This window comes from Lipotes vexillifer, unplaced genomic scaffold, assembly GCF_000442215.2.
Source record: "Lipotes vexillifer unplaced genomic scaffold, Lipotes_vexillifer_v1.1 scaffold86, whole genome shotgun sequence".
NCBI lineage: Eukaryota > Metazoa > Chordata > Mammalia > Artiodactyla > Lipotidae > Lipotes > Lipotes vexillifer.
The window spans coordinates 1,308,758-1,332,201 of NW_006785406.1; the positions used below are offsets into that span (position 1 = coordinate 1,308,758).

Below are 23,444 nucleotides of genomic sequence, written 5' to 3' on the forward strand. Positions count from 1 at the left end.
TGTGTGTGTGTGTGTGTGTGTGTGTGTGTGTGTGTGTGTGTGTGTGTGTGTGTGTGTAGTAATCAAGTCAGGGAATATTTAGAAATATACTGCATTTTCATTTTGTACTTCATATACTTAAATAGAATGTTAGTTCCTAGAAGGCAAGAAGAAAGCTATCTGTGGTAATAAGAGGATGTGTCATGAATCATGGAAGACCTGAAAGTTTACTAGAGCTTGAAAGAATAATCATTGTAGGTAATCAGAGTGGAATGAGGGCACTGTGAGTGTAGGAGTCACCACAGACATGTAATGTGTGCAGTTGAGCTATTTGGACTAAAGAACTCATTCATAGACCAAACTAAAAGAAGATTGGTTATGGCTCAATTGGTAAAGGCCTTTAATAACAGTAAAACTAAGAATATTGGTTATCTTTTGCCATATAACAACTTACCCCAAAACTTGGTACAGTATACATTATCTCATGGTTACTATGGGTCAAGAATTTGGGAGTGGCCTAGCTAAGGGGTTCTGGCTTAAGTTCTCTCATCAGATTGCAGTCAAGACTGTGGTTGAGGCTGTAGTCATTTGAAGGCTTGACTGTGGTTGGAGCATCTGCTTCTCATATGGCTTACTCACATGGCTGGTAGAAAAAGACCTAGTTACTCACCACATTGAGTTCTCTATAAGGCAGCTAGAATGTCCTTAAGACATGGCAGTTGGCTTTCCTGAGAGAGATTGATCCAATAGAGAGAGCAAATGAAAAGTCACTATGTCTTTTTTGACCTAGCTTCAGATGCCAAAATTCATCATTTCCACTGAATTATATTTATTAGAAACAAGTTAATAAGTACACCCATATTCAAGAAAAGCAGCATGTGTCTCCACCAAAGGGAATAGTAACAGAAAATTTGTGGACATTTTGAGACCACCACAAAGAAATTCTTATTTTACTGTATAGTCTGTAATTACATAATATAATTACATGTAGAGAATGATTAATAGGGTAGTATCAGCAAGCAAAGTAGATTAGAGCTCCAAAACCCAAATAGGAGAAAAATCACCTAGGGACTTTTAATAGTAGTAGAATGGGCTGTCTTACATACATAGTCAAATTGTAAATCTAAAAAGGATATTAAAATAATTTTAAGTTAAAGTGGGAGGTGTCAGACTAGCATCTGAAGTAGACAAGGACTGGGATTCCAAGAAGATAAGCTGTATCAAAATGTTGGCAGTGCTTACAGAGAAGAGCTGTGTTTCAAGAACATGAGCTTTTGGCAGTCTAATAAGCATGAGAAAAAGGTATTAGAGGTTAGGCTTAGACATAGAAATTGGTTATAAAAAAAGATTTTGAGCAATATTTTCCTACTGAAATAAAGCTAAGCCTTTATATTCTCTAGCCTTGGGAATCAGCCACCTATAATCTCAATACCAGAGGTAATGGGAATACCAATGGTAATGAATGGAAGAATGATTGAGCTATGTATTATGAGTTACTGTACTTAGTAGTCACTATAGTTTTAATCAAAATACCATACCTGTTCATTGTGTCCTTACCCTACTTCCCTGAGCTTGTGTAATAAAAAACTCAGCCTGGTTTTGTTTGTTTTAATTTTTTTGATTGGTTTGTACAAGCGTATTTCAGCAGAGAATAAGTGTAATTGATCTTTGGGATTTGGGTATTTTGTGGTTATGTTTTGGTTTTGGAGGGGAGCTATTTTATTTTGTTTTATTTTTGCTGTTTTTTTTTTTTTAAATTTGTACAGCCCAGTAGAAGACAAAGTATATGAACTTGTAGTTCTTAGAAGTGGAAATTTATATAAAATAGTAGAACAATACCAAGTGACAGGCAGGGATGAAAGCACTATATGGAGAAATTTGTTAATATCTAATTCAGGTGAAGATGTGTATTCCTTCTCACCCAATAAATTTCACTTCTAAGTATAACAACAGTGTCTCACAGACTTGACTGACCATTTCCTACATCAAGTACACAGATGTTCCAAGAAAAAATACTTACTTGCCTTACCCCATGTGAAGCATTTTAGTATTTTCTATCCCAAATACTTTTTTTTTCCCCACTCACTAAATTTATTTCATAATGTGCTGGTAGGTAGTAATGCACTGTTTGAAAAACACTGCCCTAGGGGAAACGCTTATACAAGCAGACATGTACGAGGATGCTTATGCCATTCATTGTTAATAAAAGCAAAAACTTGGAAAAAACCTAAATGTCTGCCACTGAGAGAATGTATAAATAATTTGTAATTTATTTATAGAAAGGAACACTGAACATCAGTTAAAGTTAATATATTGGACTTGGAGCTATATGAATCAGTGTGTATAAATTGCAAAACTGGTTTGTGAAAAAATCTAATTGGAGAGGAAGCCTATAAGATATAATGTATGTAAAGTTTCAAAATATGTAAAACAATATATATGAAGTTAAAGCATAATAACTTTGTAATGTCTGAAATTTTTCATATTTAGAAAAAAAGAAATACCCTTGAACCATTCACATTCATTATTTTAAAGGTCAAGGAACATTCTTTCACAGTTTTTAAGCTACTTTTTATATTGTATCATCTATGAATGCCTAGATTGATGACAATTAAAAGATTATAATAATGAGCATTGATGGAAAGTTTTAGTACACAGTTCTAAGTATTACTTTTATTAAGTGAGTTCATCCTCACAGTCACTGTGAGTTCTAGGTTCAGTTATTATCCGTGTTTTACAGATGAGGAAATCTAAGAAAGAGGGAAATAACTTGCAGCTAGTAAATAGCAGAGTCAGGATTTGAACTCAGGATGTCTTACTCCAAAGTCTGTATCATTAGCCTCTGTGCTATAGAATCTCTCCATGAGAAAAAGGTATAAACAACAGCAAAAATGTAGGAAAACTAAAGACTGTAATTGGTAGTATGGTTCTGAAAGAGAAAGTTTCTCACATTTTTATTCTTTAAGCAATGACATGGACTTAGAAGGAACTAAGATTTATTAGAGCAGAGAATTAAATATTAGAATACTAGCACTCATTTTATCGCAAAAGAGAAACTAAGGAAAGCTCCTTGACAGATGATTGCCTTGTGTAAATTGGAGAATTAAAAATTATTCATGTATGGTAACTCAGAAACCTTTAAGATTGATCTACAAAAGAAAGTTAGGATTTATCTTAATTATATAATATGGGTTTTTTTTAGCCAGAGTTATTAACCTGTTGAAAGATAAGGTAAAAATATTAACACTGTATTTGTTCATGGTTCACAGATTTTAGAGTAGAAGTAATTCCAGGAGGGTTGTAGTAGATGCTTATGGTGAGGTGAAAAGCTGTCTGGGCACAGAGCCAGAGACCTGACTTTTGGGGTTCGTTCTGCTACCACTTCATAGCGTGGTCACCAGGATTGTTCTGTTGTGACTAAATGTGAATTATTATTCTTCCCTGTGCAGTTACTTCAAGGTCCTGGTTTTGTAAACTACTGTACATTTTCATATAATACAGGCTGCTACAATTTTGCCTCATAGATACTAATTTTTTGTCCATGAAAATTATTTTCTTTTAATTCTTTAGATGTGTACTAGCTTAGAAAGAGTCACAGTTATTTAGAGAAACACGTTTTGAGTTCTCCATTATCCTGTATTTGGATGTTGATACTCTGGTTCCTCAGAAGTTTTAACATGTGTCTTGATCCCATAATAATTGTGAGGCTTTCAGAAAGCTCCAAATGTCATTTCCTAGTCCATTGAAAATAGAGCGTTTGAGTCAAAATAAGATGATTTCCAGAAGCATTTTTTTTGTTTGGTATTGGTTTTTATTTTATAGAAGCCATATAAAAAATAGAAGATATTCAAGTTGGAGACCTTTGCGAGGGCAGATATAAAAACAGTATTTGGATAATATTGATATCTATTGCTTGCTGAAAATGAGTATGAAGTACTTTCTAGCTTTGGATATTAATCAGAGGTTTGTCTCTTTTTTTCCTTCTCTAGTGATGCTATTGCTGAGATTAGAGCCATTTGTATTGAAGAAATTGGAGTATGGATGAAAATGTATAGTGATGCCTTCCTAAATGACAGTTACCTAAAATATGTTGGCTGGACTCTTCATGACAGGGTAAGTTACTCTGTTCTCAGCTTTCATAGAAGATGTACTTGTCCTAATATTAATACTAGAAAGCTAGGAATTAAGGTGGCATTGGGGGCTTCCCTGGTGGCGCAGTGGTTGAGAGTCCATCTGCCGATGCAGGGGACGCGGGTTCGTGCCCCGGTCCGGGAAGATCCCACATGCCGCGGAGCGGCTGGGCCCGTGAGCCATGGCCGCTGAGCCTGTGTGTCCGGAGCCTGTGCTCCGCACCAGGAGAGGCTACAACAGTGAGAGGCCCGCATACCACAAAAGAAAAAGAAAAAAAAAAAGATGGCATTGGTTGGTTTTTCTCAAGATTTATAATAATATGGAAATTTAAGATGATACAGCTGAATACTATTTACTTGTGGCCATGATGAAACTTGAGGCATCAGCATATGTGTGAAAACCATGTCTTAGTTGTAATGCCATCTTAAACCAAGGTTGACAACCTGGTACATCTAAATTTTAAGAGAATGTAGTATCTCAATAAGCTACTTATAATTTTTTTCTAGTTTGGAATCAAAAGAGATTCCTGTTTCTCTTAATATATAGGAACTAAATAAGCTTTCTTATTTTGAATTCTCTAAGGTCATATCATAGTAGAATGTTTTAGCAGAGTTGAATAGATTTGTTGGATTCTAGAATATCTGGTCTTAAAATCTGTCTCTACTTCCACTCTCTTAGAAAAGGATCTGACTTAAAAGTAATCTCACATTATTAAGTCCTGAGTATGTAATCCTTAAATAACCAAGGATAGGAATGATAAATTGCTGGAATTTTTATATTGAATGACCTGACATTCTATAACTTGAATTGCCAGATTTTCACACACAAAAAAGAAATTTTAACAATGATTTCTTGTAAAAGATGTTATATTCCATTATTTGAATTGTTAAAAGTATCATAACTATTAGAAGATATTTTATCTTTTTTTTTCATTTTATCTTTTTAAATGCAATTATATTCTTAGACTTTTACAGTAATTTTGGTAATAGTCTAAGACTTATTTTCTATATATTACCATTATTAGCCTGTGGAGCATTTTTTACTTATTGATTGATTGATTTTTTTTTTAGACAGCTCAGAGCAATTTATTTTTTTTATAGGTTTGGCATTTAAAAAAAATTTTTTTTTTGAAGTATAGTTGATTTACAGTGCTGTGCCAATCTCTGCTGTACAGTAAAGTGACTAAGTTAAACACACATGTACATTCTTTTTTATATTTTCTATTATGGTTTATCACAGGATATTCAATATAGTTCCCTGTGTTATACATTAGAACCTTGTTGTTTATCCATTCTAAATGTAATAGTTTGCATCTACCAATCCCAAACTCCCAGTCCATCCTTCTCCCTGCCCAACTTGAGTCTGTTTCTGTTTTATAGATAGGTTCATTTGTGCCATATTTTATTTTATTTATTTATTTATTTATTTATTTATTTATTTATTTATTTATTTATTTATTTTTTGCGATACGTGGGCCGCTCACCGTCGTGGCCTCTCCCGTTGCGGAGCACAGGCTCCGGACGCGCAGGCTCAGCGGCCATGGCTCACGGGCCCAGCCGCTCCACGGCACGTGGGATCCTCCCGGACCGGGGCACGAACCCGCGTCCCCTGCATCGGCAGGCGGACTCTCAACCCCTGCGCCACCGGGGAAGCCCCATTTGTGCCATATTTTAAATTCCACATATAAGTGGTATCATATATTTGTCTTTCTCTTTCTGACTTCACTTAGTATGACAATCTCTAGTTGCATCCATGTTGCTGCAAATGGTATTATTTTGTTCTTTTTGTGGCTGAATAGTATTCCATTGTATATATTTACTACATCCTCTTTATCCATTCCTCTGTCAATGGACATTTAAGTTGTTTCTATGTTTTGGCTATTGTGAACAGTGCTGCTATGAACATAGGGGTGCATGTATCTTTTGAATTATAGTTTTGTCCAGGTATATTCCCAGGAGGGGGATTGCTGGATTATGTGGTAATTCTGTTTTTAGTTTTCTGAGTAGCCTGCATACTGTTCTCCATAGTGGTTGTACCAGCTTACAGTTCCCCCCAACAGTGTAGGAGTTCCCTTTTCTCCACATCCTCTCCAGCATTTGTTATTTGTAGACTTTTTAATGATGGCCATTCTGACTGGTGTGAGGTGGTACCTCAGTGTAGTTTTGATTTGCATTTGTCTAATAATTAGTGATGTTGAGCATCTTTTCATGTGCCTATTGGCCATCTGTATGTGTTCTTTGGAGAAATGTCTATTAAGGTCTTCTGCCCATTTTTCAATTGGGTTATTTGTTTTTTGTTGATGAGTTGCATGAGTTTTTTGTATATTTTGGAGATTAAGCCTTGTCTGTTGCATCATTTGCAAATATTTTCTCCCATTTGGTAGGTTGTCTTTTTTTTTTTATGGTTTTCTTTGCTGTGCAAAAGCTTGCAAGTTTGATTAGGCCCCATTTGTTTATTTTTGTTTATATTGCCTTGGGAGTCTGACCTAAGAAAACATTGGTACAATTTATGTCAGAGGATGTTTTGCCTATGCTCTTTTCTAGGAGTTTTATAGTATGTTGTCTTATGTTTAAGTCTTTAAGCCATTTTGAGTTTATTTTTGTGCATGGTGTAAGGGTGTGTTCTAACTTCATTGATTTACATGCAGCTGTCCAACTTTCCCAGCACCATTTGCTGAAGAAACTTTCTTTTTCCCCTTCTATATTCTTACCTCCTTTGTCAGAGATTAATTGACCATAGGTGTGTGGTTTATTTCTGGGCTCTCTATTCTGTTCCATTTATCCATATGCCCATTTTTGTACCAATACCACACTGTTTTGATTACTGTAGCTTTGTAGCATTGTCTGAAGTCTGGGGAGTTTTGCCTTTGTTTTTTTCCCTCAGGATGGCTCTGGCACTTCTGGGTTTTTTATGGTTCCATATAAATTTTTGGATTATTTGTTCTAGTTTTGTGAAAAATGTCATGGGTAGTTTTATAGGGATCACATTAAATCTGTAGAATGCTTTGGGCAGTATTGCCATTTTAACAATGTTAATTCTTCCAGTTCAAGAGCATGGGATATCTTTCTATTTCTTTGAATCCTCTTTTATTTCCTTTATTAATGTTTTATAGTTCTCAGCATATAAGTCTTTCACCTCCTTGGTCAGGTTTATTCCTCGATTTTTTTGGGGGGGATGCAATTTTAAAAGGTGTTTACATTCCCTTTCTGATATTTCATTGTTAGTGTAAAGGAATGCAACCGATTTCTGAATGTTAATCTTCTATCCTGCTACTTTGCTGAATTTATTTGTTAGATCTAGTAGTTTTTGTGTGGAATCCTTAGGGTTTTCTATATATAGTATCATGTAATCTGCATATAGTGACAGTTTTACCTCTTCCCTTTCAATTTGGATACCTTTTATTTCTTTTTCTTGTCTGATTGCTGTAGTTAAGAATTCCAATACTATGTTGAAAAGAAATGGTGAGAGTGGTCATCCTTGTCTTGTTCCAGATTTTAGTAGGAAGGCTTTCAGCTTTTCATCGTTGATTATTATATTGGCTGTGGGTTTCTCATAAATGGCTTTAATTATGTTGAGATATGTTCCCTCTGTTCCCACTTTGGTAAGAGTTTTTATCATGAATGAATGTTGAATTCTGTCAAATGCTTTTTCTGCATCTTTTGAGATAATCATGTGGTTTTTGACTTTTCTTTTGTTAATGTGCTGTGTTGCACTGATTGATTTGCATATGTTGAACCATCCTTGTGAACCTGGGATGAATCCCACTTGGTCATAGTGTATGATCTTTTTTATGTGTTGTTGTATTCTTTTTGCTAATATTTTGCTGAGGATTTTTGCATCTATATTTATCAAAGATATTGGCCTGTAATTTTCTTTTTTGGTGGCGTCTTTGTCTACTTTTGGTATCAGGGTGATGGTGGCTTCATAGAATGTCTTAGGGAGTGTTCCCTCCTCTTCAGTCTTTTGGAAGAGTTTGAGAAGAATCAGTGTAAGTTCTTTGTATGTTTGGTAGAATTAACCTGTGAAGCCATCTGGTCCTGGACTTCTGTTTGTAGGAAGTATTTTTATTACAGATTCTATTTCACTTTTAGTGATTGATCTGTTCAAATTATCTATTTCTTATTGATTCAGTTTTGGTGTTCTGTATGTTTCTAGAAAGTTATCCATTTCTTCTAAGTTGTCAAATTTGTTAGCATATAATGGTTCATAGTATTCTCTTATGTTTTTTGTATTTCTGCGGTATCAGTTGATTTTTCTTCTTTTTCATTTCTCATTTTGTTTATTTGGATTCTCTCTCTTTTCTTCTTGGTGAGCCTGGCTAGAGGTTTGTCAATTTTGTTTACCCTTTCAAAGAACCAGCTCTTGGTTTTGTTGATTTTTTCCTTTTTTTTTTAATCTCTATTTTATTTATTTCCTCCCTGATCTTTATTATTTCCTTCCTTCTGCTGACTTTAGGTTTTGTTTGTTCTTCTTTTTCTAATTCTTTTAGGTGATAGGTTAGGTTGTTTACTTGAGATTTTTCTTGTTTTTTGATGAAGGCCTATATCACTATAAACTTCCCTCTAAGAACTGCTTTTGCTGTGTCCCATAGATTTTGTATGGTTGTATTTTCATTGTTGTTTGTCTCAAGGTATATTTTAATTTCCTTTTTGATTTCCTCATTGACCCATTGGTTTTTTAGTAGCATGTTATTCAGTCTACAACTAATTGTTCTTTTCTCGTTTCTTTTCCTGTGGTTGATTTCTAATTTCATGCCATTGTGGTCAGAGAAGATGCTTAAAATAATTTCTGTACTCTTAAATTTGTTGAGGTTAGTTTTGTGACGTAGGATGTGGTCAGCCCTAGAGAATGTTCTGTGTGCACTCAAAAAGAACGTATATTCTGTTTTTTGTGGGGTGTTGTTGTTGTTTGGGTTTTTTTGGATGTAGTATCCTGAGACTATCAATTAAGTCTAACTGTTGTATCATTTAGGACCTCTGTTACCTTGTTGATTCTCTGTCTGGAAGATTTGTCCATTGATGTGAGTGGGGTGTTAAAGTCTCCTATTATTGTATTCCCATCAATTTCTCCCTTTATGTCTGTTAGTATTTGTTTTATGTATCAGGGGTGCTCCTATATTAGGTGCATATATGTTGATAAGTACAAAATCATCTTCTTGTATTGATTCTTTGATCATTATGTAGTGTCCTTCTTTATCTTTCTTTATAACCTTTGCTTTAAAGTCTATTTTGTCTGATATGAGTATTGCAACTCCTGCTTTCTTGTCATTTCCGTTTGCATGAAATATCTTTTACCATTCCCTCTTTCTCAATCTATGTGTATCCTTTGCCCTAAGGTGGGTCTCTTGTAGACAGCATATTGTAGACTCTTGTTTTTTCTATCCGGTCTGCCACTCTGTGTCTTTTGATTGGAGCATTCAGTCCATTGACAGTTAAGGTAATTATTGATATGTATGTATTTATTGCCATTTAAAACCTTGTTTTCCAGTTGATTCTTTGTTTCTTCTTTGTTCCTTTCTTTTTCTGTTTTTCTTTTTGTGGTTTCATGATTTCCTTTTATTTTATGCTTGTGTTCTTTTTTTCGGTTTTTATGAATCTATTGTATGTTTTTCATTTGTGGTTGCCCTGTTTTTCAAGTATGTTAACCCCTTCCCATATATGCTTGCTTTAGACTGGTAGTCATATAGGCTCAAACACAATTAAAAAAAAGAAAAAGAATCTGCATTTTCTTACTCTCCTTCCCCACATTTTATGATTTTCATGTCCCTTTTTACATCTTCATGTTTATCCCTTTGCTGTGTTCCATGTGTTTATCATTGCTTTCACAAATAGGGTTGTTGTTTTTTCTTTGTGATCTGTATACTGGCTAATTTAAGTGATTTACTTTCCAATTGTGATTTCCTCCTTCCTGTTTCTTCTTGCTGCTGCTTTTCTATTTAGAGATGACCTTTCCATATTTCTTTCAGGATAGGTTTAGTATTGCTGTTTTCTTTCGATTTTTGCTTGTCTGAGAAATTCTTTATTTCTCCTCCTATTCTACATGATAATCTTGCTGAGTAGAGTATTCTAGGTTGCAGATTATTCTCTTTCAAGAATTTGAATATATTTTGTACACCCTTCTAGCCTGCAGTGTTTCTGTAGAGAAATCAGCTGACAGTCTTATGGGGGTTCCCTTGTAAAGAACTCTTAGTTTTTCTCTTGCTGCCTTTAGAATCCTCTCTTTATCTTTAACTTCTGCCATTTTTATTATAATATGTCTTGATGTAGGTCTGTTTGGCTTCATCTTCTTTGGGACCCTCTGTGCTTCCTGTATCTGGATATCTGTTTCCTTCTTTTAGTTTGGGAAATTTTCAGCCATAATTTCTTCAGATACATCTTCAATCCCCTTTTCTCTTTTCTCCTTCCAGAATCCCTGTTATGCATAGATTGGCCTGCTTTATATTATCCCATAGGTCTCCTATGTTGCTTTCATTTTTTTTTTTTCAGTTTGGCTTTCTGTCTTCTGTTTTGATTGGGTAATTTCCATTAGTCTATATTCCAGGTCACTTATTCTTTCTTCTGCATTATTCATTCTGCTCTTCATTGCCTTGAGCTCAGCTTTTGTCTCAGCAAATGAATTTTCTAATTTTTCTTGTCTCCTCCTTGTAGTTTCAAGTTCCTTTTTACAGTAATCTGCCTTTCTGTTGATAGCCTTTCTTAATTCCTTCAGTATTTTCATTACCTCCTTTTTTAACTCGGTGTCTATTAGACTGAGGAGGTCTTTTTCATTGTTCCTGCAGGCAAATTTTTTTGGTCTTTTAACTGAGAGTGGTTCCTCTGCTTTTTCATTTTGCTTATATTTCTCTTACTCTGTGAGTTCAGGAGAAACAATTATCTACTGTGGTCTTGGAGGGCTATTTATAAGCAGGAGAATCCCTGTGTAGCTTGTGTGGGTTCAGTATTTTTTTGACATGAGTGCTGTTTTTGGTTTGGATGCTTGCTGTCTTTTTCTTAGCATGTGCTGGCTGTTATCCCCTTGATCAGGGTGTGCAGGTACACGCTTCCAGGGAGGCGGGGGCAAGAGTTGGCTCCCGGTTGCAGGTTTCTCCGCAATGGCAGCAGCAGGTCATGTGTCCCTGGGGAAGTTGGCCCTAGATCTTGGGACCCTAGGCGGCAGCGGTGTGTTGCACACCCCGTGGAGGTGGGGGCAGTGGCTGGCACCGGGTTGCAGGGCCCTTGTCAGCAGTGGTTGGCTGTGCACACTCCCGGGGAAGTTGGTCCCACTTCATGGGACCCTCTGCAGTGGTGGGCGATGCCAGCTCCTGGAAAGGTGAGGGCAGTGATATGCACCCCCGCTCACAGGACCCTTGGCAGTGGCAGCAGCAACGGCAGCATTCCGCACCTGCCTCTGGAGTCCAGGATGTCAGCCATGGCTCACGCCTGCCCCTGGAGCTCATATAGGCAGTGCCCTGCTGCCTGTGAACATGCAGAGAAAGAAGCTCCTAGGGCGGGCCCACCCCTCTCCTCTCATGCCCCGCAACAATGGTCCCTTGCCTCTGGTGGGCCCAGACACACACACACTTTGGGTGGGGGAAGGAACCCTCTGGCCCCCACTTTCAGCTCTTTACCTCTCCCCTCCCCACCCAAGGTGTCTAACCTTCTTCATTGGCTGGGGACCTCCGTTTCTTGTTTTTGAAGGCTGCTGCCTGCATCTTGATCTCCCTCAGTTGTGGCACCCTGCACCCTACCCCCCTCAGGCTTTGTTCACACAGCCAACCCCAGTTCTCTCCAGGGGTCTGACCTCCAAAGCCCAAGCCTCAGTACCCAGCCCCCACCTGCCCCAGCGGGCAAGCGTCTCAGGCTGGGGAGTGCCGGTCAGCATTGACCTGTGCAGGTCTGTCTCTGCTTTGCCTTCCACACACCTGTTGCTGTGCTCTCCTCCAAGGCTCTGAAGCTACCCCTCTGTCCCCGCCAGTGGACAGAGGGACTGAGGGGACTTCCCAGTGTGCGGAAACCTTTCCTTTTTCACAGCTCCCTCCCAGAGGTTCAGGCCCATTCCCGATTCCTTTCTCTCTCTTTTTCTTTTGCCCTGCCCAGTTACATGGAGATTCTCTTGCCCTTTTGGAAGTCTAAAGTCTTCTGCCAGCATTCAGTAGATGTTCTGTGAGAGTCATTCCACACATAGATGTATTTTTGATGTATCTGTGGGGAGAAGGTGAGCTCCACGTCCTACTCCTCCGCCATGTTGATCCGATTCCCCGAGCATTTATTTTTTAAATAGTAGTGTGCTAAGTATTATCAAAGAAAACCACAAAATTACATAAATTATAATGAAAGTTCCCAAGGGAATTTTATAGGCCATTTTTGCTATAAAAGAGCATTCAGAGTGTAGGGAGATCATCATAAGTTGGTTGGTCAGTTTCAGTGACTAATTTTTAATTGAGGATTAAAAGGGATTCTTATTTCCCACCTCATTTGAAGGAAAATCCAGTTAGTGTGTACATAGTGAATTTTTTCCTGAATATATTTATTTTCCCTATCAATTCAGATTCTTTTGTCTATAGTAATAAATCCCAAACTCGATTTTGTTTTCTTTTTCCAGTCCTCATGTGGTACTGGGGACCTTTACATCTAAGCCTCATCTCAGATGCATCCAATTAAATTTTACTGGTGTGAGAGATATTAGAATTACACCTTGTGCCCTCATGCAGGCATATCCATACTACTAAATCCAAGCAGACAAGCTTTTTAGGAGAAATAAGTTTAAAGTCTTTCATTTTTATTCCCTACTACTACCATACCAGTTTTCCTCCTCTCCTCACCTCCCTAATAGAGTATTCTACTGAATTTCAATAACAGTAACAATTACCAGTTTTAACAGAACTTATGTATGTCCACAAATTCTGGGGAAAACACCGATTTGATGTGGCTTATCAAAAAATAAACAAACATCAATTTAAAACAAATCACTAAACTGTGTCTGTCTGTAGAAATCCTCTTTCCAGATAAAGGAAGAGGTAGGTTTCTCTTGTACGTTGTTGATAAAATGATTTAAGGAGTAAGTAATGTTTTCGATAGGATGATTTTATAAACCTCTCCTGTGATCTCCAATTGCTTTACTTAGAAAAGAGTGTAAGTATTAAATATTTATTTCTAAACTTTCCTTTTTGTCATTCCCTTTCTGATCACCTTGTACTTTTTTTCTCTGAAGATTAAAGTAATTTCCTTTCTCTCAATCATCTGGTTGAAAGTGTTCATTGTATAGGCTGTAGCCTCTGTCTTCAGACTCATCCTGTGCATTTTCAAATGAGCTGATAATATTTCTTCTCATTTTTTAAAAAATTACATTTTAATTATCAATTGCATTTTTCCATTTTTGTTGAGATATAATCGACATTTAACATTGTGTTAGTTTAAGGTATACAACATAATGATTTGATATACTTTCTGTCTTGATTTTAGAATTTTAGAGATTATAACCTAGGCTACCCTCCTATAAATAAGACAAACTTTTTTCATACTGCCAATTTGTATAAGTTCTACAGTATTAAATTTTGGTCATTAGAAAGACGGACAATCTCTAACAGCTAAAGGAGTTATTAGAAATTCAGTTCATCTTTCTGTTGACCAAAACTTATTTCTAAATTCCTACCCATTGGTTTTAGTTCTGACATTGAGGGTGACACAGAATAGGTCTAATTTAGATACAGCTTTAGTAATCTCTGTGCTCTGCACTAAGTATCTTACTCTCTTTTTGTATTTATGCTCATGACAATAGATTACCTTTCTTTGTCCTTTCCAGTTTGTAAATATGACTGTACTGTTTTTTGCTTTTAGCTTATGTGTGCAATTCTTCTACTTTCTTGCAAATGCTTGATTGCTTATATCAAAATCTCAGTGCTTGGGTAGGATTTATTTTCAGTTAGTCCATTTCATTTCCTCATCTTTGTGTTCACTCATCCCATATTCTGTTTCTCAAGTTTACCAAAAACCTTTTAGCTCTGTATATGTCAAGCAAATGACATCTGTTGCCGATCACTAGAAGTAGAAGTTCAAATTATTTGCCCACTGCATACTGATCACCAAGGAAAACACAACACAGTCAAGCATTGGATGGAACAATGCTTTACTCATATGGAGAAGGGACAGAGCAAGATTAGCTTCAGCAGTGTCAGTCCCCCATGGTCCAGCAGTCAACACAGAGCAGTTGCCCTGCATGCACCCCTCTTGTGCCACAGAACTGAGGACCCTATTCTGTCCTCTCAGGGGACAGATTTAATAGTGGGGTTGGCCAGGTGCCATATGATGCATACACTTAAGCAGAACAAAAGAAGACACACTGAGTCTAAAACGGGAGTGATATTCCCACACAAGGTGATAAACCCAGCACAGTCCATGAAGACTCTTATCACTTGATAAGGAAGTATTCCAGACCCAAGGCCTCTTCCTGTGCAGCCAAGTGTGGGTCAAAACACTGTACAGGAGACTGCCTTTCCCAACAGTCTACCCCTCACCCCTGCTCGACCACTGACATGGCAGATAAAGCATGTCAATCACCCACCCCAAACTTGAAGGCAGAATTGGGTTCACCAGGGTCCCAGAACAATCTGTTTGGATGTGGAGTGCTCATAGAGCCTTCCTGTCATTAGGAAACAGCACTTTACCAGGCCAGTTAGGAGAGCCAGACCCAGGAAGACAGTCAAGCCACCCTAGAGGGTGGTCTTCAACATGGATTAAGCCAGCTAAAGAAGTCAAAATGTGAGTTTGGGGAGACTGTGTGTGTACAGCTGATAACCATCCCTCCTGAGAATGGTTGTTCATCAGCTCAGTTTTCAACTTCCCCAAATTGTTGACGTATACACAGTAAGAAATGCTGACAATAACATGAACACCACCTTGTTCTGCCAGCAGGTAATTGAGGGCTATTTAGTTATCCATCACCACCTTGACTAGTGAGTTCAGTGAGTCTCATTGGCTTGGTTGGCTTGGGCAGTAGTGTTAGCTATTTCTGCCATGGTTGAGGACAGGTTGTACACCATTTTTTTCTAGGGCCTGCATACCTATTCCCAGTATTAGAATTTGGATAGCAGAATGAAACCAGTGGTTAGTTTGTCTTCCCAGGAGGATACTGTGAGCCACTTTGTAGTACATCAGCAGAAGGGGTCCTTTTCAGCCCGCTCTGCAGTTGCTGACATGGACAGTCAGCCTTAGAACTCTGAGGCAACAATCCTTCCCCTGGAGGCAGACATTCTATTGCCCATTGGGGTCTACAGAGAAATACATAACCCTGAGGGGTGCAGGGGACACATGTCAGGGATTTTGTTCTGATAATGCTGACTAGTCCAGTTATATACAGCCTTGGCTTGCTTTTACCATGTGGCTGCAGGGAGATAAAAGTTAACATACTGGGCATCCAAGTCCAAAATGTCAGTATAGATCAGTAATAAGCATTCTTGTGCAGGGTTTTTTTTCTGTCACGTCATAGGAAATATTAAAGTAAGGGACTCCGGAGCATGCCTGCATCTGGGCCTGTATCAAAGGAGTGACCCAGCTATTTAACCCATTGACAACTTGAGGAAGTTCTGAGCAGTTTTGTGTCAGCCAGGCCATTACAGTGGGAATGCGGAACGAGAAGGAATTCATTCTGTGATGACAGATCCCAGCATTGTTTAAGTTTGCCTCCTCTGACTATGGCTGTTGTTGTAACAGGCACAGCAGATGATTCTGTAGGAGTGAGAAGAGGAAAGATTAATGTTTCTACTCCTCTCCCACTTCATGAATCTTCTCAGGCCAGAGCTACTCTGGTCTACTGCTTGTGATACTAGCTGCCCTGGTATTGCAACCCAAGCCAGATGTTACCTCCTCTGTGGGCACCCAGTGCCTTTGTGGCTTGACACAAACTTTTTGGCCTCAGTTGGCCAGTCTAGGGAAGGACTGCACAAACTTGACGTGTCTGTTAACGTCACCCACCTGATTGAAAGCGTCACTGTGCCCAGTACTACTAGAAAGACCCTCGCTAGCACCCTGATACTACTTGATTTCATCTCCCACCTTTGTGGTATCCCATAGGAGGAAGGTTCCCCAAGGTAAGTATCATATCCAGACTAGAGTCAAGGGGCCCTGTCTGGGGTACAGTGGTAGGCAGAACTGCAGATCACCCCAAAGACGTACACTCCAACGGGATAAAAGAAGAATGAATGACATGTTGAGATTGTGATTTTGCAGGCACAGCCTAAGCACATGGCTGCCTAGTCCACTTCCACCACAGCCAAACTCAGTATTTCCCAATGTGTGTTGCAGTGCCTGTTTTCCTTGCACTGGAGTGTTTAGTAGCCATAGTCCCTGAGAGTGTGCCCATTGTTGCCTTGCTTGGGCAGTTAAGGATGTTCCTTGGTCAGAGTGAAGTCCCATGGGGTATCCAAAAATATGACATAAATTTTATTCAAGGACAGCTATGATAGTTTCAGCATCCACATGCCAGACTGGAGTAGCTATACAATAGCCTGACTAGGTGTTATGGCAGTGAGGTATCATTTTTGCCTGTGGCTGATGGTCAGGGGTTTGATGTGAACAGTCTGCCAGATCCAGGTGAGTCCCAGTCCTTGGTTAATGTGTCTCAGTTCTTCTCTCTGGATGATTTGAGTATATTGACAAGAATCACAAGATTGTACTACATCCTTAGACTTCTGGGTTATCTCTTGGGCTCTGGCCCATTTTTGCATCTGAAGTAGACTCCTTTTTCCATAGATGTACCCACCAGGCAATTGTTGCAGCCCACGGGGCACAAACTTGATTGACAAGAGTTCCATTTATGTTTTTATTTTAAAAGTTCCTTTGCAAACACAAGCATGTGGTCCTTCACAAAAACATGCTACTAAAAGAAGAACCAAAAATGTCAATAAAGAAATTAAAGAGGAAATCAGAAAACACCTCAAGGCAAATGAAAATAAAAATACAGCTTGCCAAAATCTGTGGGATGCAGAAATGCAGCTCTCAGAGTGATACAGGCCTACAAGAAACAAGAAAAATCTCAAACAAACAACCTAACCTACCATCTGAAGGAGTTAGAACAAAGCCCAAAGTCAGCAGAAGGAAGGAAATAATAAAGATCAGAGAGGAAATATAAAAATAGAGACCCCCCAAAACTAGAGACCTTGCTAGTTTTTTGCAGACATAAACAAAATTGATAAGCCTTTAGCTAGGCTCGTTAAGAAAAAAAGAGAACCCAAATAAACAAAATAAGAAAAGAAAGAGGAGAAATTACAGCTGATACTCAGATATACAAAAAACTCATAAGAGAATGTTATGAACGGTTATATACCAACAAATTGGAAACCTAGAAAAAAATGGGTAAATTTCTAGAAACGTACACTTTTCCAAGACTGAATCTGGAAGAAATAATCTGAGCAGACGAGTCACTAGTAGTGAAATTGAATTAGTAATCAAAAAGCTCCCAGCAAATAAAAGTCCAAGACCCGATGGCTTCACAGGGGAATTCTACCAAGCATGTAAAGAAGAGCTACTATCTATCCTCAAACTATTACAAAAAATTGAGGAACACTTCTGAATTCATTCCATGAGGCCACCATTACCCTGATACCAAAACCAGATGAAGATATTACCAAAAAAAAGAAAATTACAGACCAATATCTCTGATGAATATAGATGCAGAAATTCTCAACAAAATATTAGCAAACCTAATTCAACAATATATAAACAGGATCATACACCATGATCAACTGGGATTTACTATAAGGATGGTTTAATATCCACAGATCAGTCAATGTAATACACCACATTAACAAAATGGAGACTACAACCACATCATCATTTCAATAGATATAGAAAAGGCATTCGACAGATTTCAGCACCTATTCATGATAAACACTCTAATCAAAGTTGATATCAAGGAAGCATATGTAAACATAATAAAGGCCGTTTATGACAAACCCACAGCTGACATCATACTCAACAGTGAAAAGCTGAAAGCTTTTCCTTTAAAATCAGAAAGAAGACAAGAATGCTCACTCTTGCCGCTTCCATTTAACATAGTATTGGAAGTCCTAGCCATGACAATCAGAGAAGAAAAAGAAATAAAAGACATCTAAATTGGAAAGGAAGAAGTAAAACTGTCACTGTTTGCAGATAACATGATACTATATATAGAAAACCCTAAAATGACCACCAATATACTATTAGAAGTAATAAATGAATTAAGTAAAGTTGCAGGACACAAGATTAATATACAGGAATCTGTTGCTTTTCTATATAGTAGTAATGAACCATCAGAAAGAGAAAGCAAGAATACAACCCCATTTAAAATTGCATCAAATGGAACAGCATAGAAAGTCCAGAGATAAACCCATGCACGTGTGGTCATCTAATCTATGGCAAAGGGGGCAAGAATATAAAATGGAGAAAAGACAATCTCTTCGATAAGTGGTGCTGGGAAAACTGGACAGCTACATGTAAACGAATGAAATTAGATACTATAAATCTCTTAGAGGAAAACATAGGCAGAACACTCTTTGACATAAATCACAACATCTTTTTCGATCCACCTCCTAGAGTAATGAAAATAAAACAAAAATAAACAAATGGGACCTAATTAAACTTAAAAGCTTTTGCACAGCAAAGGCTGTGCAAAACCTTAAATAAGACGAAAAGACACCCCTTGGAATGGGAGAAAATATTTGCAAACAAAACAACTGACAAGGGATTAATCTCCAAAATATACAAACAGCTCATGCAGCTCAATATCCAAAAAACAAACAGCCCAGTCACAAAATGGGTAGAGAATGTAAATAGACATTTCTCCAAAGAAAACATACAGATGGCTAAAAAACACATGAAAAGATACTCAAAATCACTAATAGAGAAATGGAAATCAAAACTACAGTGAGGTATCACCTCACACTGGTCAGAATGGCCATCATCAAAAAATCTACAAACAATAAATGCTGGAGAGGGAGAAAAGGGAACCCTCCTACACTGTTGGTGGGAATGTAAACTGGTACCTCCACTGTGGAGAACAGTCTGGAGGTTCCTTAAAAAACTAAAAATAGAGCTGCCATATGACCCAGCAATCCTACTCCTGGGCATATATCCAGAGAAAACCATAATTTGTAAAGATACATGCACCACAGTGTTCATTGCAGCACTATTTACAGTAACCAGGACATGGAAGCAACCTAAATGTCCATCGACAGAGGAATGGATAAAGAAGATGTGGTATATATATACAATGGAATATTACTCAGCCATAAAAAAGAACAAAATAATGCCATTTGCAGCAACATGGATGGACCTAGAGATTGCCATACTGAATGAAGTAAGTCAGACAGAGAAAGACAAGTATCATATGATATCATTTATATGTGGACTCTAAAAAAGGGTACAAATGAACTTATCTATAAAACAGAAATAAAGTTACAGATGTAGAAAATAAACTTATGGTTACCAGGGGGTAAGTGGGGGAGGGATAAATTGGAAGACTGGGATTGATATATACACACTACTATATATAAAATAGATAACTAATAATGACCTACTGTATAGCACAGGGAACTATACTCAATCCTCTATAACAGACTATATGGGAAAAGAATCTAAAAAAGGAGTGGATATATGTTTATGTATAACTGATTCACTTTGTTCTACACCTAAAACTAACACAACATTGTAAATCAACTGTACTTGAATAAAAACTTTTTAAAATTGCATCAAAAAGAATAAGATACCTAGGAATAAGCTTAAGCAAGATGGAAGACCTGTACTCTGAAAACTATAAAACATTGATGACAATAACTGAAGATGATACAAAAAAATGAAAAGATATCCCTTGTTCTTGGATTGGAAGAATTAATATTGTTTAAATGGCTATACTACCCAAAACAATCTTCAGATTGCAGTCCCTATCAAAATACCCATGACATTTATCACATAACTAGAACAAATAATCCTAAAACATATATGGAATCACAGAAGACCCTGAATAGCCAAAGCAATCTTTAGAAAAAAGAACAAAGCTGGAGGTATCAAGCTTCCTTACTTCAGACTACACTAGAAAGCTACAGTAATCAATACAGTATAGTACTACCACAAAACCAGACACACAGTTCAATGGAACAGAATAGAGAGCCCAAAAATAAGCCCATGCACATACAGTCAGTCTTCAACAAAGGAGGCAAGACTGTACAGTGGAGAAGATACACTCTCTTCAGTAAGTGGTTTGGGAAAACTGGATAGCTACATGTAAAAGAATGAAATTAGAACATTTTTTCACACCATATACAAAAATAAACTCAAAATGGATTAAAGACCCAAATGTAAGACCTGAAACCATAAAACTCCTAGATGAAAACACAGGCAGGACACTCTTTGACATAAATTGTAGTAGTATTTTTTTGGATCTGTCTCCTAAGGCAAAGGAAACAAAAGCAAAAATAAACAAATGGGACCTAATTAAACTTAAAAGCTTTTGCAAATCTTTTAAGCAAAGGAAACCATCAACAAAATGAAAAGACAACCTACTGAATGGGAGAAAATATTTGCAAATGATACGGCAGATAAGGGGTTAATATCCAAAATATATAAACAGCTCATACAACTCAATATCAAAAAACCAAACAACCTGCTTTTAAAATGGGCAGAAGACCTGAATATACATTTTTCCAAAGAATGCATACAGATGGCAGACAAGCACATGAAAGGATGCTCAACATTGCTAATCACCATAGAAATGCAAATCAAAACCACAGTGAGATATCACCTCACGCCTGTCAAAATGGATGTCATAAAAAATACCACAAGTAACAAATGTTGTCCAGGATGTGGAGAAAATGAAACCCTTATACACTGTTGGTGGGAATGTAAATTGGTACAGCCACTATGAAAAACGGTATGGAGGTTTCTCAGAAAAACTAAAAATAGAACTACCATGTGATGTAGCAATTCTACTCCTAGTTTTATGTCCAAAGAAAAAGAAAACACTAATTTGAAAAGATATGTGCATTCCAGTGTTCGTAACAGCATTATCTACAGTAGCCAAGATATGGAAGAAACCTAAGTGTTCATCAACAGATGAATGGATAAAGAAGATTTGGTATATATACATTGTATGTGTGTGTGTGTGTGTGTGTGTGTGTGTGTATATGTTTATATATATATACATATATATACACACATACATACATACATAAAATGGAAGATTACTCAAACATATAATAGAATGAAATTTTGCCATTTGCAACAACATGGATGGACCTGGAGGGTATTATGCTTAGTGAAATAAGTCAGACAGAGAAAGACAAATTCTGCATTTTCACCTTATATGTTATATCTAAAAAATGAAATGAGTGAATATAACAAAACAAACAGACTTACAGATATAGGAAACAAACTAGTGGTTACCTGTGGGGAGGGCCAGGATAGGGATAAGGATTAAGAGGTACAAACTACTATGTATAAAATAAGTAAGTTATAAGGATGTACTGTACAACATAGGAAATACAGCCAATATTTTATAACTTTAAATGGTGGGTAAATCTATAAAATACTGAATCAGTATGTTGTACAACTGAAAGTAATAATTATAAACCAACTTAACTTCAATAAAAATTTAAAAATAAAGAAAAGGTCCTTTGCCATGAGTATCTACATAAGTGACATGTTATTTTCTTCCCAGGGAGCAAGCTGCTGCCATAGTTCTTTTCCCTATATGGGGGATCCACTAATAGTCCAGTCTTTTAGTTGCCATTTGCCTCACCAGATGGCTAAGTCATTGGCAACAGCCCATTTGTTGGTGAAAAGTGTATCGAGGAATGGTAGTAGAGGTGGCCTGCACTGCCATTACCACAGTGCAGAGCTTGACCTATTGGAATGCCCACACCTGATAGTCAAAAGATGGCCATTTACTGGTTCAGATGGTAGCTGCAACCCAGCAGACCTCATCTGCCTTTAGTTTCACAGAGCTGTCAGTAAACCATGCCATAATGTCATCTTTGAATCTTGGGCCTTAGGAATTGCACCTGCTCTGCCTAGGGCCTGGACTCTGGATTTTAGTCAAATTGGTACTAATCATTCTGTCAGTGACTAAGTGCAGCACTGTAGCCACCATGAAATTAGCATTGTAGCCGTGTCATTAATATAAGGGATGACTAAAATTTCTGTAGTACTTGAGCTTATTGAAGATCAAGCCCTGACCTCTGGTAGCATATTACAGAAGAATTTAGGTATCCCTGCAGGAGTACAGTAAAAGTATATTGTAGGCTGTTCAGTGAGAACAAAAATTGGTCATGACATCATTCTGCAAAGGGATCGGGTAGAAGGCATTAGCCAGATCAGTCAACAGCATACTTGTTTTCCATATGGGTTGCACTGTCTCAGTGATGGTGATAATATCAGAAACTGCTAGGGCAAAAACTGAAACTTCTACATTTATCCTTTGGTAATCTGTCAACCTCCAAACTCTGGAGGCCTTCCTTACTGGCCAGATTGGGCTGCTCATATTGTCTCGAATTAACAGAGCGATGTCCTTTTCCCCACCGTAGATAGTATTTTTGTTGACCAACACACCATGATTTGGCTACCTCTGGAGCAGGCTAGGAATGCAGCTGGCCCATTAAGCTTGAATTTGTCCTTTTTGTGGTACATACCGCTTGAGGCAATGGTGGTTTTCAGTACCGTACACAGCCAAAATGTTAATGCCTATTACGTATTCAATAGTAGGAACCAGGATCATCAGTACCTGAAATGGTCCAAAGAATCTCATCCACAAATACATGTGGACTTGTCTTCCATGGGTAACTACATTCTTCCCAGACCTACTATTTTAATTCTACCTCTATGGGGACCTGTCATTTGAGCACCAGTATCCAAAGGCCCCATAAAAGTTTAGCTCCCCTCTCGCCTTTTCCCTTCTATCTTGACAGGGGTATAGGGCCTCTGGTCCCCAACGGGGACCCAGAGATCTTGGCCCCATCCCTAACAGTGTTATTCAGCCCTAGATAGTTAAAGTCTGCAGTGCCCCTTCATCAAACAGATGCACCAACCAGGCTGTATGAGACTCCCCTGGCTCCTTGTCATATCCGTTCTTCAGTTTCCATATTTCACTTTCAAAGAAGGACTTCATTTCAACACTTTTGTTTTCAGCAGTGCCATAGGTGGTTTTGCATTGAGTGAAACAGGTTTTATTTGAGGCCTGTAAGCCACCTGGATCAGGTAAAATTTCCTTCATGGGACCCCTTTACTTCTGTCAGACATCATTTGTGACCCTTAAGACACCTTGAGAGTTGGGGGTCGGGGGTGAAATGGGAGCTCAAAGGTGACCAAGAGCCCAGATTATTTTTTCCCTAC

At 37.8% G+C, this 23,444-nt stretch overlaps 1 protein-coding gene across 2 annotated transcripts in view; it reads left to right on the top strand.

Moving 5' to 3' along the window:
• The window catches only part of STAG1 (STAG1 cohesin complex component), a 459,794-nt gene that overhangs the window by 328,460 nt on the left and 107,890 nt on the right, over positions 1–23,444 (top strand). For both annotated transcript variants that reach the window (XM_007457539.1, XM_007457540.1), the window contains exon 10: positions 3,969–4,092. In XM_007457539.1, the coding sequence (XP_007457601.1) occupies positions 3,969–4,092 (124 nt within the window). The remainder of the gene's footprint in view (positions 1–3,968; positions 4,093–23,444) is intronic.